The sequence below is a fragment of the Phallusia mammillata genome, chromosome 6 (assembly GCF_965637545.1).
Source record: "Phallusia mammillata chromosome 6, kaPhaMamm4.hap1.1, whole genome shotgun sequence".
Lineage (NCBI taxonomy): Eukaryota > Metazoa > Chordata > Ascidiacea > Phlebobranchia > Ascidiidae > Phallusia > Phallusia mammillata.
In genome coordinates, this window is record NC_137257.1 from 22,850,273 (window position 1) to 22,867,061 (window position 16,789).

A 16,789-nucleotide genomic window follows, 5' to 3' on the forward strand; every position below is an offset into this window, starting at 1 on the left:
AAACTCGATTTGCAACTTTATATTTTGTTTGTCTGGTTTTGTTTACAAAAAAACTTTCCCCAGGCCTATTGTCATTGTTACGTAACTATCCCTGTTGTTTTGTATCATTACGATCCTCAAAATACAGGTCATGTCAATTCTCAACAAAACCATAGTTGCTATGAAAAGCCGAACAACGCTGTGGCACAGTTGGTGCTAATTTTGTCAAATGTATGCTCTTGATAGATATCATCTACTGTTTTGTAGCTTAAGCTAGCGTTAAATGAAATATGATTAGAACAAATTAGTTGTTCTGCAAGAAGTGGTACCATAGACTCATAGAGCACTATAGAGCACATTTGCTCTATGGTGGTACGCGTGGCAGTGCAGAGCGTCCAAGTGGTACGGGATCGTAAAAAGGTTGGGAACCCCTGCATTAGAGTCTTTATCGAAGTGTGCCGAGCCGTAACCCTGGACCTGGTTTTGAAATCTTCGGCGTCTTTCTTCTTGGAGGGCGGATGGTGTTATTTGCCCTCCCTGGAGCCTTTGCCGAAGATTGTTCTCGATGTTGTTCATCGTCCTGGAGTAGATGCTGTCTGCCAGGACGGATACTGCTGGGTCCAGGGATTCTGCAAGCCTGCATTGCAAGCGATGTTTGGCGACATACACCCATTCAACCATGGATGGGATGCTTATTCCGCCGTACTTCTGCTGCAGATGTATGAATTCGTTTGACAGGCAAGAAGGAGCGTGGAGGATCTTCTTAATGCTCCTTCTAACCTCCCGGTCAACCCGGAATAGCGTCTGGGATGTTTGGGAGGTGACGGCGAGACTATATCTCCACCTCGGTATCAGATGATGCCGCAGCATGTAGATCTTTTGCTGCGGCTTTAGGCGGGACCTCATGAGACGTTTCAGGGAGTCGCTGATGTTGTTCTTCTGAAGTCTGCACGTCCCAAGTATTTCGTCCACTCCCCGGGGCGGGTGACAGGGAGGGGTGAGCCATCGACCTGTAAAAAAGGAGTTACCCTTATCCTTGTTGAAGTTGTTTTGTCCCGGGTGTGTGTTATACCGAGGGAGAAGCACTTTTTCGGTTGAACCCTCAAACCTCTGCCGGCTAGGAAGGATGTTGTTCTCCGGAGGAGCTCTTGAGTGCCCTGCGGAGTATTTCCGATGAGCAGGAGGTCGTCGGCAAAGGCCAGGGAATTAACCCTGACCTTCTTGATGTGGTAGCCGAGTTCCTCCGGAAGCTCATCGAAGAGTTCGTCCAACACGATATTAAAAAGCAGAGGCGAAATGGGCAGCCTTGTTTGACACCTTCGGATTGGGATTGGTGGTGTTTCCGCTGTGCCGACTCTGATCTTGGTGGTGGCGTCCTCGTAGAGGTCCTGTATGATGTCAATAAAAGGCTGTGGAATGTTATGCCGCCTCAAAGCACGAACGATCGAAGAGTGGTTGACCGTGTTGAAGGCCTTCTCTAGATCGAGGAAAGCCACGGAGAGGTATTTGCGGCGCCTGGTCTTATTAGCGTCCTGAAGAATGCTATTTGAAAGCAATATATTTTCCGCACAGCCCTCAACCGGGCGGAAGGCCTGACGAGGATTGATCTTGATTGTCTTCTGTATACAGCCAGCCAGGATCTCCGTGTAGCATCTCAGGAGGTGGCTTCCAATGGTAATTGGACGCCATTGGCCTACCTCCTGCAGCCTATCGTTGGTTTTTGGTATTAAAGTCGATCGGCTTTGTTTAGTCCACTGAGGTGTGGCCCCGTGGAGCATCCACATGTTAAAGATGCGCCGATTTGCTTGATGAAGTTAGCACGAGCGAGCATTCTTCTTCTGTAATGGGGAGAAGAAGATCTCCAATCTCGGGATGAGAGACCGGTGATCTAACTCCATCCTCATCCTCTGGCGATGGTGTGGCAAACCGGTCCCTGTAAAAATTTACAACCTCCGTGATTGGAGGCCCGCTCGGACTTACCGGCGCATCGTCAAGCAGCACCTTTGCTAGAAGCGAGCGATTCCTTTTTCACAGTTGCTGTTAGGTCGCGTATTCCGCTCTCTTCTTGGCCTTGCTAGTGGATGGCTGGGGTTGAGCTTTGAGCTGCTTGGCGATCTTCAGGGACTTGCGCTTGCAGCGGAAGACCTCAGGGTACAAGGCGCGTATTTTTTCATCGAGCAACTCTACAATATTCTTCGAGTTGCGATGTTCTGAAATACAGTCCGTTATTACGCGCAGACATGGACTGATTGTTCTTGTTGCATCTGGTCCAAGTGTTGATCAATCCTCTCATGCCAGTTGGTAGAGTCCTCTTCAGGCACTTCCGTGGATGTTGATATTGGTGATCGCTCGGCCTGAAGGGTTGAGAGAATCGATCTATACCTCTGAATCTTCCGCATCGCCCTTATTTGCTCTGCGGTTCGGTCGACGAGATGCAGGGTCTGTAGATGTTGGTTAATGAGACGAGGTGGTGTACTACCACTCACCTCGGCTTGAGCAATTATATGCATCTCGTCCGAGGAGTAGAATCTCCTCTTTGGCTGGTCTTTCTTTTCCAACCCCTCGTGGTACTCAACAGGATGTTGAGAGCGTTGGTGTAGAGACCACGAACGGTTGTGAATCCTGAACCGCAGAGCTCGCATGTTTCGGCAGGTGTCGTTTGGGAGGACGATGATGAGCCTTCAACCGGGTTGCATCTGGCAAAATGGCAGGACACCTGCAAAATGCGCTCATGAGGACGATCGCACTTACCGCACCGATAGCCGGACTCCGAGATGCCGTGAGCTCTCAGCAGGTGGGCTTCCGCAGCATGGTCGGTGGCAAAACGTCGGTGCAGTGGTTGCATTCGATGTAATTGCAACCACGGTACGTCAAATTTTGGACTGTCACTTCCGACGGTTGTCGTTGGAGGTTCGACATCGTTCGCAGAATTTTCTGCAATGTTTTTTCTTTTAACCGAGTAATCCAAAATTCTTCGTTTCGCACTGAAATTGTCAGCTTTCAGTGCTGTTGCTGGAGTTCTATCTGGTGGGGTGCACACAGCCCATCTATGCGGGGTGCCAGGTATGATTTTAAAACACCCTACACACCTTATTCAAATAGCATCGCACCGCTTCAAATTAAGAGAGTCATAGTTACTCCCGCCGTTTACCCGCGCTTGGTTGAATTTCTTCACTTTGACATTCACAGCTCTGGGCAGAAATCACATTGCGTCAACACCAGGTGACGGCCATCGCAATGCTTTGTTTTAATTAAACAGTCGGACTCCCCCGGTCCGCACCAGTTCTAAGTTGGCTGTTCGACGCCGGCCGAAGCGAACCGCGATGCCCGCGTAGCTGCGGCAGTCCACGAGCAGAGACCGACACAGGTCCGGCTCACGCCCATCTGCTACAAGGGCAGGCGCAGGCGTTCGTCCAGTCCGGTACAGTCCCGCCGCCCGCTTCGTGCCTCAGCCCGACCGACCCAGCCCTTAGAGCCAATCCTTTTCCCAAAGTTACGTATCTAGTTTGCCGGCTTCCCTTACCTACATTGTTCTATCGGCCAGAGGCTGTTCACCTCGGGGACCTGCTGCGGATCCTGGGTCCGACCTCGCACGAAACTTACACCATCTCCCTCGGATTTTCACGGGCCGACGCGAGCGCACCGGACACCACAAGAGACGTGATGCTTTGCGGGGCCCAGGTCCCTATCTCCGGGCAAACCGATTGCAGGGTCGCCGCCCCTTACCCAGAAAAGAGAACTCTCCCCGGGACCCACGCCGACGTTTCCGAGTTCGCTTGCGTTGCCGCACCAGGCGCCGAAGCGCCGATCTCCGTGGCGAGGTTCGGGAATGTTAACCCGATTGCCTTTCGGTCCGCCGGGGCAACGATTAGCATCGCACCGCTTCAGAACGGCTTTCGCCTATCCCTTAGGATCGACTGACCCATGTTCAACTGCTGTTCACATGGAACCCTTCTCCACTTTGGCCTTCAAAGTTCTCAATTAACCTGTTTACATGGCCATTTCAAAAGTGGCCTTTTCAAAGAGGGCCGGCCGGAAAAAGTGGCTAATTTTCGGCCGCTTTCGTGGCCAGTTTACATGGCCACTTCAAATGTGGCTAAAAAGGTGGCCAGGCCCTCTTTTTAGCCATTGTGGCCGAATTTTCGCTAAAAAGGTGGCTTTTTTCCGGACCTCCTCGCGAGGTGCTCTAATCGAAAAGGGCTTTTTGCGGGAGTGTGTCGCCTGGTACATGTTTCAATAGCTGTGTTTGCCTCTGTTTCCTGGTTGTGGAGTCGTAAACTGCTGGGGTGGACAGATGACAGCCATTAATTAGACAGTTTAAGGGAGGCAGACGCATATTTCAGACAGACAGGTTTCATTTATGTGCCAAACAGGAAATAAACTAAACCTGTGTACTAGACTACTGGTTAGCTGAAAGTTTGTTATAAATTCAGTTTCTACTAACTGTAACTGACAGAAAACCTATGATTTGCCTGAAATTATTTCATATTACTTTATAAGCATGTTTAGAGTAGACATGAATGAAACTAGTTTCCAAAATAAGTTACTTTTTAGTAATGGTTTTTGTTTTAGATTATAGTACAACATTAGTATTCTTAAGATGGAGGATTTTAGAGCAAAATGGACAGAAAAAGCGACAAAGGACCTAATTTTTTGCATTGAAGAAAAAAAATTGGTGCAGCGAATGGATTCCAAGAACATCAGAAAAAATGTTTTGTTTGATGGAATAGTTAATGAAATGACATCAAAAGGCTACAACTTTTCAAAGTAAGCATACAAATCCAGTAGGACAACCTAAATTTGTATCATGATATCTCTGTACTGCTGTTTAGAACCCAGATAAAAAACAAATGGAAGAAAATGAAAGAAACATATCATGATTTAAGTGGTGGTCTTAGCAAATCAGGTGCTGCATCTAGTAAGGCATTATCATGGCCTTACTTTGATATCCTGAACAGAATTCTAGCATCAAGACCAAGAAGTGTGGTAAGTTGTGTGGATTTCATAAGTGAAGATAATACCTGTTTCAGCATTTTGTTAAACACAATTGACCTAATGTATTAAAACATTTGTTAACATGTATGTTAAAAATTGGTTTCATAAAAACATTTGCGAAAGGCTTGGGGCTGGTATAGAATATAGTTATATTGTTTATGTTAGGCATGTGGATCTGGGGGAATAGAGTCAATTCCAATTTCCCCAGATGCTGAGGTGACACCAGCACCATCTCCACACCAACCTGATTTGACTGGAGAAAACATAAATATTGCTGAACCACCAGAGGAAGAGGAAGCAGGACCCTCTGGTGGAAGAAGTTTAGTTGAAGAGGAAATTTTTTGCTGAATATCTCCTTAACAAATCTCTTTGATCATATTTATACTTCAATACACTTAGATAACAAGATAGTTTAGAAAAAAATGTTCTTAATGCAGATGAACAGACACAAGAGGCAACACACAGTGTGCCAGGTGAAAGTGAAGTGGTGGGAATATCAAGTATATATCTGTCAGAAAAGGTTATTTGTAAATGGTGACAGTTTAATAATATTGTGTTAATATGTAGGTCAGTCAGGTCGAACCAAAAGAAGACATAAACAGAAAGGTACTGCAGTTTTTCTCCATTTAAACGAATTTTTACCATTTCATTAATTATTTTCTCATTTGCAGCTAAAGAAGGAGAGAAGTGGGAAAAAATGTGCAAGATTTTAATTGAAGAAGGGGAAAAGGACAGAGCTCTGATAAAAGAAGAAAACGAAAAACTAAATGAAACTATTGTGAGGGAAAATGAAAAATTTATTGATGCACTTAAGAAAAATTAAGTACTGACAGTGTCTTGTTCTTTTTTACATTCCACTTTCCATTCGATCTTTTCTTTTTTTTTCAACATGTCATGTTCACTGTTATAAACTGCCTCAATGTTCTGGTGCTGTTAAATTTTTTTCATTTTTTATTAGAAACGAATAGAACACACATAATAAAAACATGTTTAAAAGCGACTACTTGTTCTAAGAGCAAAGTTACTTGCAAGAAATTGGCAAATAGTGTCTCTTACAACACTCCTTTCACCCAAGTTTAAACCACCTTGCACTGGGGATGGTTGTATTTCAACAAAATCTGGAGGATCAGGAGTTTGCTGATTTTCACAAATGTTGTGGAGAATGCAGCATGTGGCTATAAGCATAGGTGCATCTGCTACAGGCATAGCAATTCGCTTTTGGAGAATTCTCCATCTTGCCTTTAAGCGGCCGAAAGCATTTTCAACCACTATTCTTGAACTGCTATGGTAACAGTTAAAGGAAATTTGTTCTGGTGATATACTAGACCCAGTATATGGTTTAATAAGCCATGGCAAAAGAGGATAGGCTGCATCTCCAGAAATCATCAATGGTACTTTTACACCATCAATCATAATGTCCCCCTACACCAAAAACACAAATTGTAAACATTTTTGACCACAAAACAACAGCACAACTATTACCTTGGGCAAAATATGGTCAGCCATTTTATAGAGCCTTGATTTTTTTAAAACAGCAGCATCATGACTAGATCCAGGCATTTTTATGCTTATATCCAAAAACCTAGAAGATTTTCTTTATTAAAAATAAAGGTAAATAGTGAATGAAGCATAAAAACTTACCGGTACTGTCTGTCAACAACTGCTTGAAGTACCATTGATGGAAACATTTTTCGGTTGATGTAATCTGCAGATCCTTGCTGAGGTGGTGACACATGAATGTGACAACCATCTATGGAGCCCCATACTTGGGGAAACTTGTTGCACCTCTGGTTGGCTTGTGCTAACTCTTTTGCTTCATTGCTAGTTGGTATTTTAATGTAGTTGTCAATGTTTTTTGCCATTGCTCTACAAAACCTATGCATAAATCATACATTGAAAGGTTTTGAATTGCAACAAAACTAGCAATTTTTTTACCTATGCACACAGTTGTGCACGGAAGATTTAGAAACACCAAAAACTATTCCTGTTGTTCTGTATTCGCCTGAAGAAGCTAGCTGAAACAGAGCAATTGCAGCACGTTTTTCAAAAGGAATTGGCTCCCTAACTGCTCTTTCATCTGAAAAATGTGCACAAAATAAAATAATAAATGTTAATACAACATTTTAAAACTTACCAGGCATAAGATCCTCTTTTACAATTTCCAGAATTTTAGCAAATGTAGCCTTTGTCATTCTGAAGTCCTTTACCCAATACTCATCAGTGTAATGAGTTTTTGCAAATTTCCACCATTCTGACGACCTTAAACATAAGCAATTAGGCAACAACTTGTACATCCTTGCAGCTGTGCATATCAACCAGTCTTACCTTTGCAGCATCCAAAATCGATGTAAACAGGCTAAATAACGATTTAGGGCTTTTTGAAAACGGCATGATCTGCAGAAAAAAAATATGGCGGTGGCTTTTATGCCGCGAAACGTAGTAAAGAGCATTGGGCAGTCATATTCATAAGCGTATTAATATTTGTGGTTTTGACTATTTTTTGAGTGAGTGCCATCGTTGATTTGTTAATTCCTTGAAAAGTATTGTGTGCAAATTTTTCTGTTCAGCTTTGTTTGGTTCGCGAGACATTGAGGTCGAAAGTGAACCCTTTTTGGCCATTTTGATCGGTCGCGCGTCATTGTTTGCTGACGAGCGGGACGGCGGCAATATGCGCGAGTTATGAACTTCAAGTGAATATTGCGAGCAGTGGCCCGAAATTAGAATAACGATTTAGGGCTGTTTGAAAACGGCATGCTCTGCCGAAAAAGAATATGGCAGTGGCATTTTTTCCGTTTTAACACAATAGCTAAAAATCCGCCTCAAAATAGGACAACCGTTGGTCGTTATGGCAATATTCAGTTTCGTATGATTAATATTTCGCTCAGAATCAATGTTTTCTTTTGAATTTTACAATATAGAAGCCTAAATACCTCATAATTGCATATGTGTGTGATTCATTGCATTTAAGTGTCAATACTTATTCCAAAATGTAATTTGGCAGTAATAACGTTTAATCCGTTATCAATTTTTACCATTAGATCTTTTTAAGTAGATATTTTTTTGTGCAAAGTAATGACACTTATTTGCATTTCCTGCAAGTTTCATTCAAATCCGTTGGGATGTGACCCCAAAATTTGAGCGCCAAACCTGAATTGCCACGTTTTTACGTCATAAATTTTTTCTACTAAATTGCATTTTTTTAACCAGGCGTGCCGAAATTTGGCGCTTATCACTTTGATTTTCGGGAACGTAAAGCTTTTCCAAAAAAAATGAGCAATATTTTATTTTTCCCATTTTATTTTAAGTTACCAAAATCGAGATATTTCGGCCCAAAATTTTGTGAGTTTTGTGGAAAAATTTGTTTTGTTTGTGTGTTTATGTTCGGCTTAGTACAGGTGTGAAATTTCACCTTTCTACCTGTTCTAGAACTAAAGATATGCGATGTTTTATGTGTTTGTTGGAGCCTTTTTTCCACGGTTTGCCCTGGTCGCGTAGGTTGGATATTACCTCAAGCGAGCAATTTGTTTACATTTTGCTGGTTGATTTTACTGGTACAGAGTGCGGTGCTTGCATGGTTTACAATGAGGAAAACAAAGGGGGTTCATTGTTTACACTGCTGCTGTTTCTTTGCGAAAGTTGAAAACATCATATAAACAACAACAGGACACACGTGAAAGCGATGTTGTAGTGCAAATGCATACGACTTGCACTGAAATGAATATACACGTAAATGCTGCGTTGCAATCCGACGATTGCACTGTCCTATTTTTGGAAGCTGACACAATAGCTTGCAAGTCTATTCTGAAATGCTGTGGTCATTTGCATAGCGTTGAAAAGTTATCTGAACTTGTGTAACGTGTTCGGACGTGGACGAAAGAGAAGTGTGTGCTGATTGGTGGTCCACCCGCTGGTTGTCGTACGACCGACGTTACACCTACAGCATCCCGCAGGAAGGAAGTCAACCAACGCGGCGGAAACGTCATGCACTGCACTGAAACTTTATCGACTGTGTTCGAAGCTGAGATGATACAAACGAACTTCGTTCGCATGTGTGCGTCGACCGTCTGAACTTCCCTGTGCACACACACCGATGTTTCGGATATTTCCTCAGGCGAGCAAAATATAAAAATGTGTTTAGCTGATTTTCTTGAAACCACAGCAGGGTGCTGATGTCATGAAAAATCACCAAATGAGCGGCCGCACTGTGTGCACACTTGCTATGTCTGTACAAACGTTTGGAACATGATAGCAAAACACATGTGGAAACGATAATGCACTGCAACTGCATGCGACTTTTCCTAAAGTGAGCAAACACGTTGAAGCTCTGTTGCAATTGCTCATTTACATTGTCCACTTTGCGCAACCTCACACATCACCACGGGTAATCAAACAAGCAAAAAATTTCATTCTACTGAGACACTTGCTCTAACAACTTTCCTCAAAGTGACACAGCAGCTGATAATTTTCTTTTCATGAGCTGTGGTCAGTGAAAAAGGAGTGAAAATTGCTGAGTACTTATGTGACGTGTTTGCACGTGGACGAAAAAAGGCTTGCAAGTTGTTCGATCACCCGCTGTACGTCCAGCGGCCGGTCGTAGTCGAACAGCATCGCTGAGGAAAGAAGTAACTGAACGCAATAGAAACGGTATCGCAGTGCAGTTGCAGTTTTGCAAAGTTTCCAATCTTTGTTGAGACAATAATCCCCTGGCCTGCGTAGCAATTGCAAAACATGCAAGGAAAGAAATCGGGATGACGGCGCGCAAAGTGGCCGGATTGGAAGCTGTGCGGTGCCGCCGAAAGTTTTGGAAAATGCCTGTCGGCCAATGATGCGCGCGCAACATTAGCAGAAGTATTGCAACCCTTGCGGAGCTTATCAACTGCTGTAATTGTGGGCAGGAATGGTCAGCGCGAATTGCAGACAGCGCAATGGCATGCGAGGTGGTTCTGTTGTGAGACCAAATCAGTTGAGGTGACGTTGAAAATGAAGCAGTTAATTGTGTTTTGGGTCAAGTTGACGTGCCGTCGCAATTAGTATATGTCCGCAGTTATTTTGCACAAGTCTTAAAATATTTCTTTTTAGGGTTGGTCACAAGCGGTTCCCAAACCGGTTGCATATGCATTGCAATAGCAGCGTTTGTTAGCATTTGTAATATTGAAACTATTCAAGCTTGCAGTGCAGAACTTTCATTTTTTATTGCTAATCAGTGAATGATCGTGACAAATGGGAAATTGCAAAAGCAGAGAGAGGCGCCGTATTGATTGACGTTGAGCAGCTATGGCATGAAACAGAACGGACCTGTGGCTTCTGTGACGGAAATACGACATTGTTTTTTGTTTGTATCATTTATTGTTGCGGTAAAAACAAATGTAGGTCAAGGAAATGTACGCAATGAAAAAAAAACGAAAGATACAGCAGCAATTGATTACATAAAGGCTGCACTGTCCTTATGAGGTGGCCGCGTCGTCATCGCCACTGCTGTCTTGTGAAGTGCCGGGCCGCTGGGAGAATATCTCTCGCGGAGATCGGCCCGTGCTTGAAGGTGGCTGTCGATCGCGCTTCGACACGTCGTTGATAATCGTGTCGAAGTACACCGAATCAGTCTTGCTGTTGGAAAATGCAGCCATATTGCCATCCATGTTCACATTCAGAGTGGAGATGTTGTTGGCAACGTATTTCGCCACACGGCAGTGGTAGGCTCAGCAAATACATTCTCGCTCCCGTTTTGATGCATTCGTTGATGAACGCATCCGTCGTCTCGTCACTTTTCCGCAGCTGCTTGAATGCTCGTTTGCATCTCTTCCTCGTAGTCTCATGGCTGGACACAGGGTTTTTTTAAGGTTTGGTTTGGGTGACCGCTAAGTAGTTTTAAGAGACCGCAAGTGTTTCATTTAAATACCAAAAATAGCCATATTTGCTTAAACGAATTATTTATTAGGCTACTGGCAGTGCACAATCACAGAACAAATTTTTCAGGTTCTATCTCATGCAACAAAACAGATTCGCAATCCCGTTCCCATCCGCCAGCTTCCATTTATTCGTTGTTTGCAGATTCCAACGCCATCAATGCTCGCACTGTCACTGTTCGTCGGTCCTTTGTTTTTTGCCACTTCTCAGCTATCTTTTGTGCATCCTCGTCAGTGAGCTGCTCCGGACCGTTCATCGAAATGTTGATTAGAGCATTCAGGGTGATATCTAGTAACCTATTTCGTTGCTTGGTTTTAACACGACATAGAGTCGAAAATCCTCGCTCTGGCCAGGCGGTTGCTAGAGGAATTGACAATGCAATGCAGCAAAGTCGATGCAGCTCTGGAAACATTTGCTGGAATGCGTTGTCTCGAGCAATTTTGCTGCAGACATCACCGGGATCTTGGCAGAACTCAAATTCTGGCATTGTCATTCTATCTTTCAACGTTTGATAGTCATTTAGTACTTTCAAGGTTTGTTCAGCAGGAACAATGTCAAATCTTCTGATAAGCAGCGAGAAATCATCATTCCCATAAAGCTGGCGCTGAGGGGTATCAAAAGGAATCTCATTAGCATCAAAAATTCGAAAAGCAGAGAGTACCTCAGGCTCAGGGAAACGTTCTTCGAGATTACAGAGCAGTGCCTCACAGTATGTTTCTGTGGTGAATCGCAGCAGTTTAAAATCATCTTCAAGAAGTGTATTTTGAGATCTTGGTAAAATTTTTGAAATCTTCTCCCAGTCCAGTTTTAGGCTGTTTAAAACCTGATCTGAATTGACAATGCTCCTAATCTCTTTTTTGCATATTGAAAGTGCCGACGGCATATGAGAAAAGTGAAAACTACCTTTTTGAAACAACAATGATAACTTGTTGAGATGGACCAAAGCAGCATTCAGCAAGTAAAGGGAGAAAAGAAAGCGTTTAGAGCAAATTAAATGAAGAATACCAACTGCTGTGTAATCTTTCTTCTCGGTAACAAAATATTGGAGCGTAGCGTGTACAGCAGGCAGTTCTGCTTTCATTGCATTTACAGCCTGACCATGAGATAGCCAGCGAGTACGGCAGGCTTTAACTAATTTTCGCGCAGACGAATCAACATCAACAGTTTGCATTTCTTGTAGTTTGCGGTCTTGAGCGGCGAAATTGAAAAGTACTTCCACGTCTGGACTAAGCCACGTTCGCAATCCTGGATGTGTTGTAGCTCCTTTACCGTGTCCGTACATGCCAAGGCTAAGCGATGCGCATGGCAGTGCACTGTGTAGGTAATCGGATTTTGTGCAGTCAATTTCTGTGAGAGGGAATTTCGGCGGCCTATCATTGCAGCAGCTCCATCGCATGCAATAGCGACATGTTTACCCACATCAAGACTGTAGTCAGCAGCGACCTCTTTCCAGAATCGGAATAGGTTGGCAGCAGTTGCCCCGCGAGCGTCTATCCGATGGATATCCAAAAATGCAGTTGCCTGGCGTCCCTTTTTATTGACGTACTGAACAAATGTAATATATTGCTGCAAAGTGACAATATCGGTTGTCTCGTCGACCATGGTAGCCCAGCATAGGCTTTGCTTGACATCAGCAACGATGCGATCGGTCAGATGGTCGGAGATGAGCAAAACAAACTCCGTCACTGCTGTTGAACTGGTATGTCGCAGGTCACGAAGCCGGTCATTGTGACCAATGCGGTCAACCAGTGTTTGCAAGGAAGCAACTTTTCGATTCGCTACTTCCTCTTTCAGTACCCAGTAAATTAGGTGTACTCTCTCAGCCACTGTTTTGGTTTTATTTAATACACGCTCTTGATACTTTGTGTGAAATAGCGAGACACGTTGGTTATGTTCCAGTTTAACTGCTTGCTGGTGTTGCTCCGAGCTCAGATGCATATCCAGACGAGAGGAGCGCTGAGGTCTGGCGGGTACGCTGGTGTAAACGTCAGCAAACTTGCCTCGGCCAGTGATATAATGCCAAGCAAACATATAATGCCTCCGTTAGCATGGAGGGTGAACACGTTCATTCGTAGAGCATCATCAAAATCTTTCAGTTTAATCCACGATTGAAATATCTTGTTGGATGGTGCAGCTGGAACAGTCGTCGACGATGCAACAGGAAGATTCGACTGCTCTTGAACATTTTCAGCAGAATTGCGGTCATTCAGTAAAACACAATCAGAACTTGTGGTGCTGTTGGCAGATGCGGTTTCGGGGGTTAGAGCAGCAGTACGTGTTTTCGGTTGACCAGAAAAGAACTGCTTTATACTTCGATTGTTAGGTTTATCAGAGGATAAGCGTTTACGCTGCGACATTTTCACCTGAAATAACTCACAAAAACTTAAAATTTTTAAGTTAAAAAATAGAAAGAGTATTTAAGAAATAGCCTATTATAAATTTTATCGCAAAAACAAGATAGCGACTGTCACGTCTTCCTTTTCTTTTACCAGGAAAGAGATCGCTGATCAATTAACGACTGAATAGTTCTACTTCTGAGATCGCTGATCAAAATTTTCAGAGAACTGGCAAAAAGGGCGATGTAATCTACAATAGCACTTGCAAATAACGCATGAAAACTTGATAGCAACTGTCAGCACTTAAACGTATTTCTTAATTTCTGTCCTTACGCCTTATATAATGCCAAAAATATTCTCCCACCTACGAGAAGCTTCGGTTAAGTTACGTCACAAACAATTGTTAAAACTAAACGTCAGGTTGAGTACCCAATCGGAAAAATTATGTCGGATCAAAGCAAAGTTATCACGATTTCATGTATGATAATAAGCTAGACATGTCCTATATTGCCCATTGTTATTATCCCCGATTGTGCACGCAAATGTAACATCGGCCATAGATAGACTTTCTTGGATGAATCATGTTTGTCATCATGCTTGTAAAAAGCATGATGCCCATTGATAATACACGCATATCTGTCATAATCCACACATAATCAAGACTTACAATAGTGTCTATCAACGTTTATTTCACATTACACCAGTCAAATGAAACAACAAAAATCACGACTTTTGCAAATGCCTAAAAAAGTACATGTGCAAGATAACGAAGGTATTATAACGAAAAGGGTGTGCAACTAACAAGTGCAGTGTGCACTCAATCAGAATCTGTATCTTCTGATGAAACGTATTTTATGGTATCATCAGATGAAACATCTGCACCTTCACATATTTTGTTGTCCTTTTCGCCTTTTCTTAAATTTCTGCCGCCATCCCAGTCCGCAGCACCAGACAATACTGTCTTGATGTCATTGACAACCTCTTGACCGCTTGCTGATTTATGGCTTGTGAATTGCAGACACTCTAAACAAGGAAAAATGTCAATAAAGTTGCAACACTGCTGGGCAGTTGAAACCAAGAAATGCCAAACTGTGGTTTGTGGACCTCCAGGGGTACATGGCAAACTGAAAAAATCCTATACCAGCCATAAATTTGCTCTATTGTATACCTATTTTATTTCTCCATTGCCAATAGATTAGGCATCAGTGATTAACAGATCTACAAATATTGGTCATTAACCCCAAAACCTTTTTCATAATCTTACTAGGAATAACCTGCAATGCCACAGGTGTTGAGTTGAGTGTAATGAAATATAACTTACTTCGAAGGACATCATCCAATTGAGAACCACTAAACGGTTTCTTAGTTGCTTTTCTTTGACTGCCAAGTCCAGACCATGAGTAGGTCAAAGCCAAGGGCCTTGTCATGAAGCACCTCATAAATGCTCTCACAGTTGCACGCAGCATTCCGCGATCAATTTTTCTTCCAATATTTTGAAAATCCTGTAAATATAAGAAGCACTTAACAAATAACACTGACCAAAAAATTCCACTTGGAAACATTATAAATTCTACTGGAACATTATAAACATTGTGTATAACAAACATTTAAAAAATAAAACACCATCTTTACTTGAAATTTATTCAGAATTTGACAGTTCTTCTTCTGATGAAGTTGGTTGAAATGCTGCCCATGTAGTTTCCTTTTGGTGTTCTACTTGTTTTAAACTTTTGATATAGGCAAGAGCATCTTCAATCATGACTTCGTTGGATTTTACAGCATTCAAAACATTAGCAACATCCGTTCTGATAATGTTCAACTCCCAACAAATGTTGCTCAGATTAGTTAGGTCTTCTACCTTTGCCCTTTTTCTTGGTGCTGGATGTTGAGGAGATAAAAATATCCTGAAACACAAGCATTAAATTTGCAATGTAGTTTATACATTGTTTGTATTCTACCCACTAAACATACCTTTTTGGTGCAATAGCATTCTCCCGCTGTAGTGTAGGTATTTGTGTACCGGTGCTGCCATCATCTTCGGAGGAGTCATTAATCTCCTCGGCAGTGTAAGCCTTTTTTAAGCATCAATCATAGGAATCTAATAAACATGAACAAATTATGCAGCGAACAATTACACCCCAATGCCACACAAAGGATTTTGTTCAATGTAATAGTTAAAAGTGTAATTTAAAGCAAAACGTCATGAAGATACACCATATTTGTGAGTTGGGAGAATATTGTTGACATTTGCAAGTAAAAATACTTACTTGACTGACATAAAGTTTCACATGAAAATACTTTCCAATTTTCTTCCGATAAAACTTTATTCTTAACCATTTCTTGTACATTTTGGTCATTTTGTGGCCATCGGCATCGTGTTTCAGTAATCATCCATTGTTTACAAACAATATCAGATTTGCTTCCTCAGATAAATCTCACACACACAATTTTTTTCATTTTTTAACCTTCAGAAATCTAAACAAAAACATGGTTTTGAAATGACTGACCATATTCATACAGTTTTTTTGTTTTAATTTATACAGCCTAATGAAGTAACTCAATGGCCACAAACTTTTCACCATAAGGTAATAGGAAACGAAACATTTTTTAACAGATACATCAAATGGCACAAGAAAATAATCACTTTCCAAATCACAAACAACAAAAATGCCAACAGTGAACGATGAAACGGGTGTTTTAAACAGTTGTTTCATTTTTAAGTAATTTTTTACTACAAAATACTTGTCTGAATTGAATGTAACAATATCATTTACTTCAGCAATTTACTTTTTATGGTGGAATCTGCAACATTTGAAACAGAAATAGTACAACCATTAAACAACCTTGCTCTTTTATAATGCCGTACATCGGTTCTTTCAAACCCAGTCAATGATAAGCCATTTACATTGCATTTAAAAACACAACCAGGAGGCAAAGAAAAAACTTCTTTCTTCATGGATATTACAATATTTTCATTTTGGTTGTAGGCATGTGTCCCCACTTGCTCAAAAGGCTTGTAGCCAGAATGCACACATTGTTTTAAAATACCCAAATAGCTCTCAAAAGGAAAACAATTTATTAGCTCTAAAGAACCAAAGAGATAACAATCATCTGGCAAGTGGATTTGTTTAAGGTTTGCAAGCTGTGGCCTAAACCTACATAACACTGACAACACTGCATGTTAAGCAAAAGGAAAGGTTTATAAAACATGACTGGCAACAACACTTTTTTTACTAAAATAGCAGTATTTAATGTCCAACAAACAAGTCTTACCTTTCTTGGTCAGCAATCCCATCCTGTCGCCTACCTTAACTTTTTTCAGAGCGCGTTTGTCAAGCGTGACCGAGATAACGATGAAAGGCACTTATTGGCTAAAACAAGTCACGTGAAGCAAAAAACGCGCTAAACAAGTAATTTACAAGATTGTCTCACCAGTTACCGCATGGTCAAAAAATGTACAATCTAATATCATAATCCAAACTTTTATTTTCTGGGTCAATAAGGATCTCAAATCGAAGTAATTCTTGATTATTACTTTATATCTGATTTATACTTCTTTCAGTGCAAATCTGCCT

The 16,789-nt window shown here is 42.0% G+C and overlaps 1 protein-coding gene, 1 long non-coding RNA gene and 1 pseudogene across 3 annotated transcripts; 2 read left to right on the top strand and 1 right to left on the bottom strand.

Moving 5' to 3' along the window:
• Positions 1–3,966: 3,966 nt before the first annotated feature.
• On the top strand, positions 3,967–5,322 carry LOC145234509 (uncharacterized). The gene is made up of 3 exons (XM_080099229.1): positions 3,967–4,746; positions 4,812–4,965; positions 5,140–5,322. Exons 1-3 carry the CDS (start codon positions 4,580–4,582, stop codon positions 5,320–5,322), a joined length of 504 nt encoding a protein of 167 aa, XP_079955355.1. The 5' UTR covers positions 3,967–4,579.
• A 36-nt stretch (positions 5,323–5,358) lies between these two features.
• Positions 5,359–5,826, top strand: LOC145232506 (uncharacterized). The gene is made up of 3 exons (XR_013860900.1): positions 5,359–5,474; positions 5,542–5,580; positions 5,646–5,826. It is a non-coding gene; the product is annotated as an uncharacterized LOC145232506 (long non-coding RNA).
• Positions 5,827–13,883: 8,057 nt separating this feature from the next.
• On the bottom strand, positions 13,884–16,507 carry LOC145232502 (uncharacterized; annotated as a pseudogene). The gene is made up of 5 exons (XR_013860897.1): positions 15,482–16,507; positions 15,186–15,312; positions 14,847–15,118; positions 14,536–14,716; positions 13,884–14,237 (listed from the first exon to the last, which is right to left on the bottom strand). The product of XR_013860897.1 is annotated as an uncharacterized LOC145232502 (transcript).
• Between the last annotated feature and the right edge of the window lie 282 nt (positions 16,508–16,789).

What these genes read in the sequence shown, in the direction of transcription:
- LOC145234509 (XM_080099229.1), top strand. Translation starts at nt 4,580, where the DNA reads ATGGAGGATTTTAGAGCAAAATGGACAGAAAAAGCGACAAAGGACCTA. An exon ending in AAAGGCTACAACTTTTCAAA is followed by an intron (nt 4,747 to 4,811) that starts GTAAGCATACAA and finishes ACTGCTGTTTAG; the next exon opens with AACCCAGATAAAAAACAAAT. An exon ending in CATCAAGACCAAGAAGTGTG is followed by an intron (nt 4,966 to 5,139) that starts GTAAGTTGTGTG and finishes TGTTTATGTTAG; the next exon opens with GCATGTGGATCTGGGGGAAT.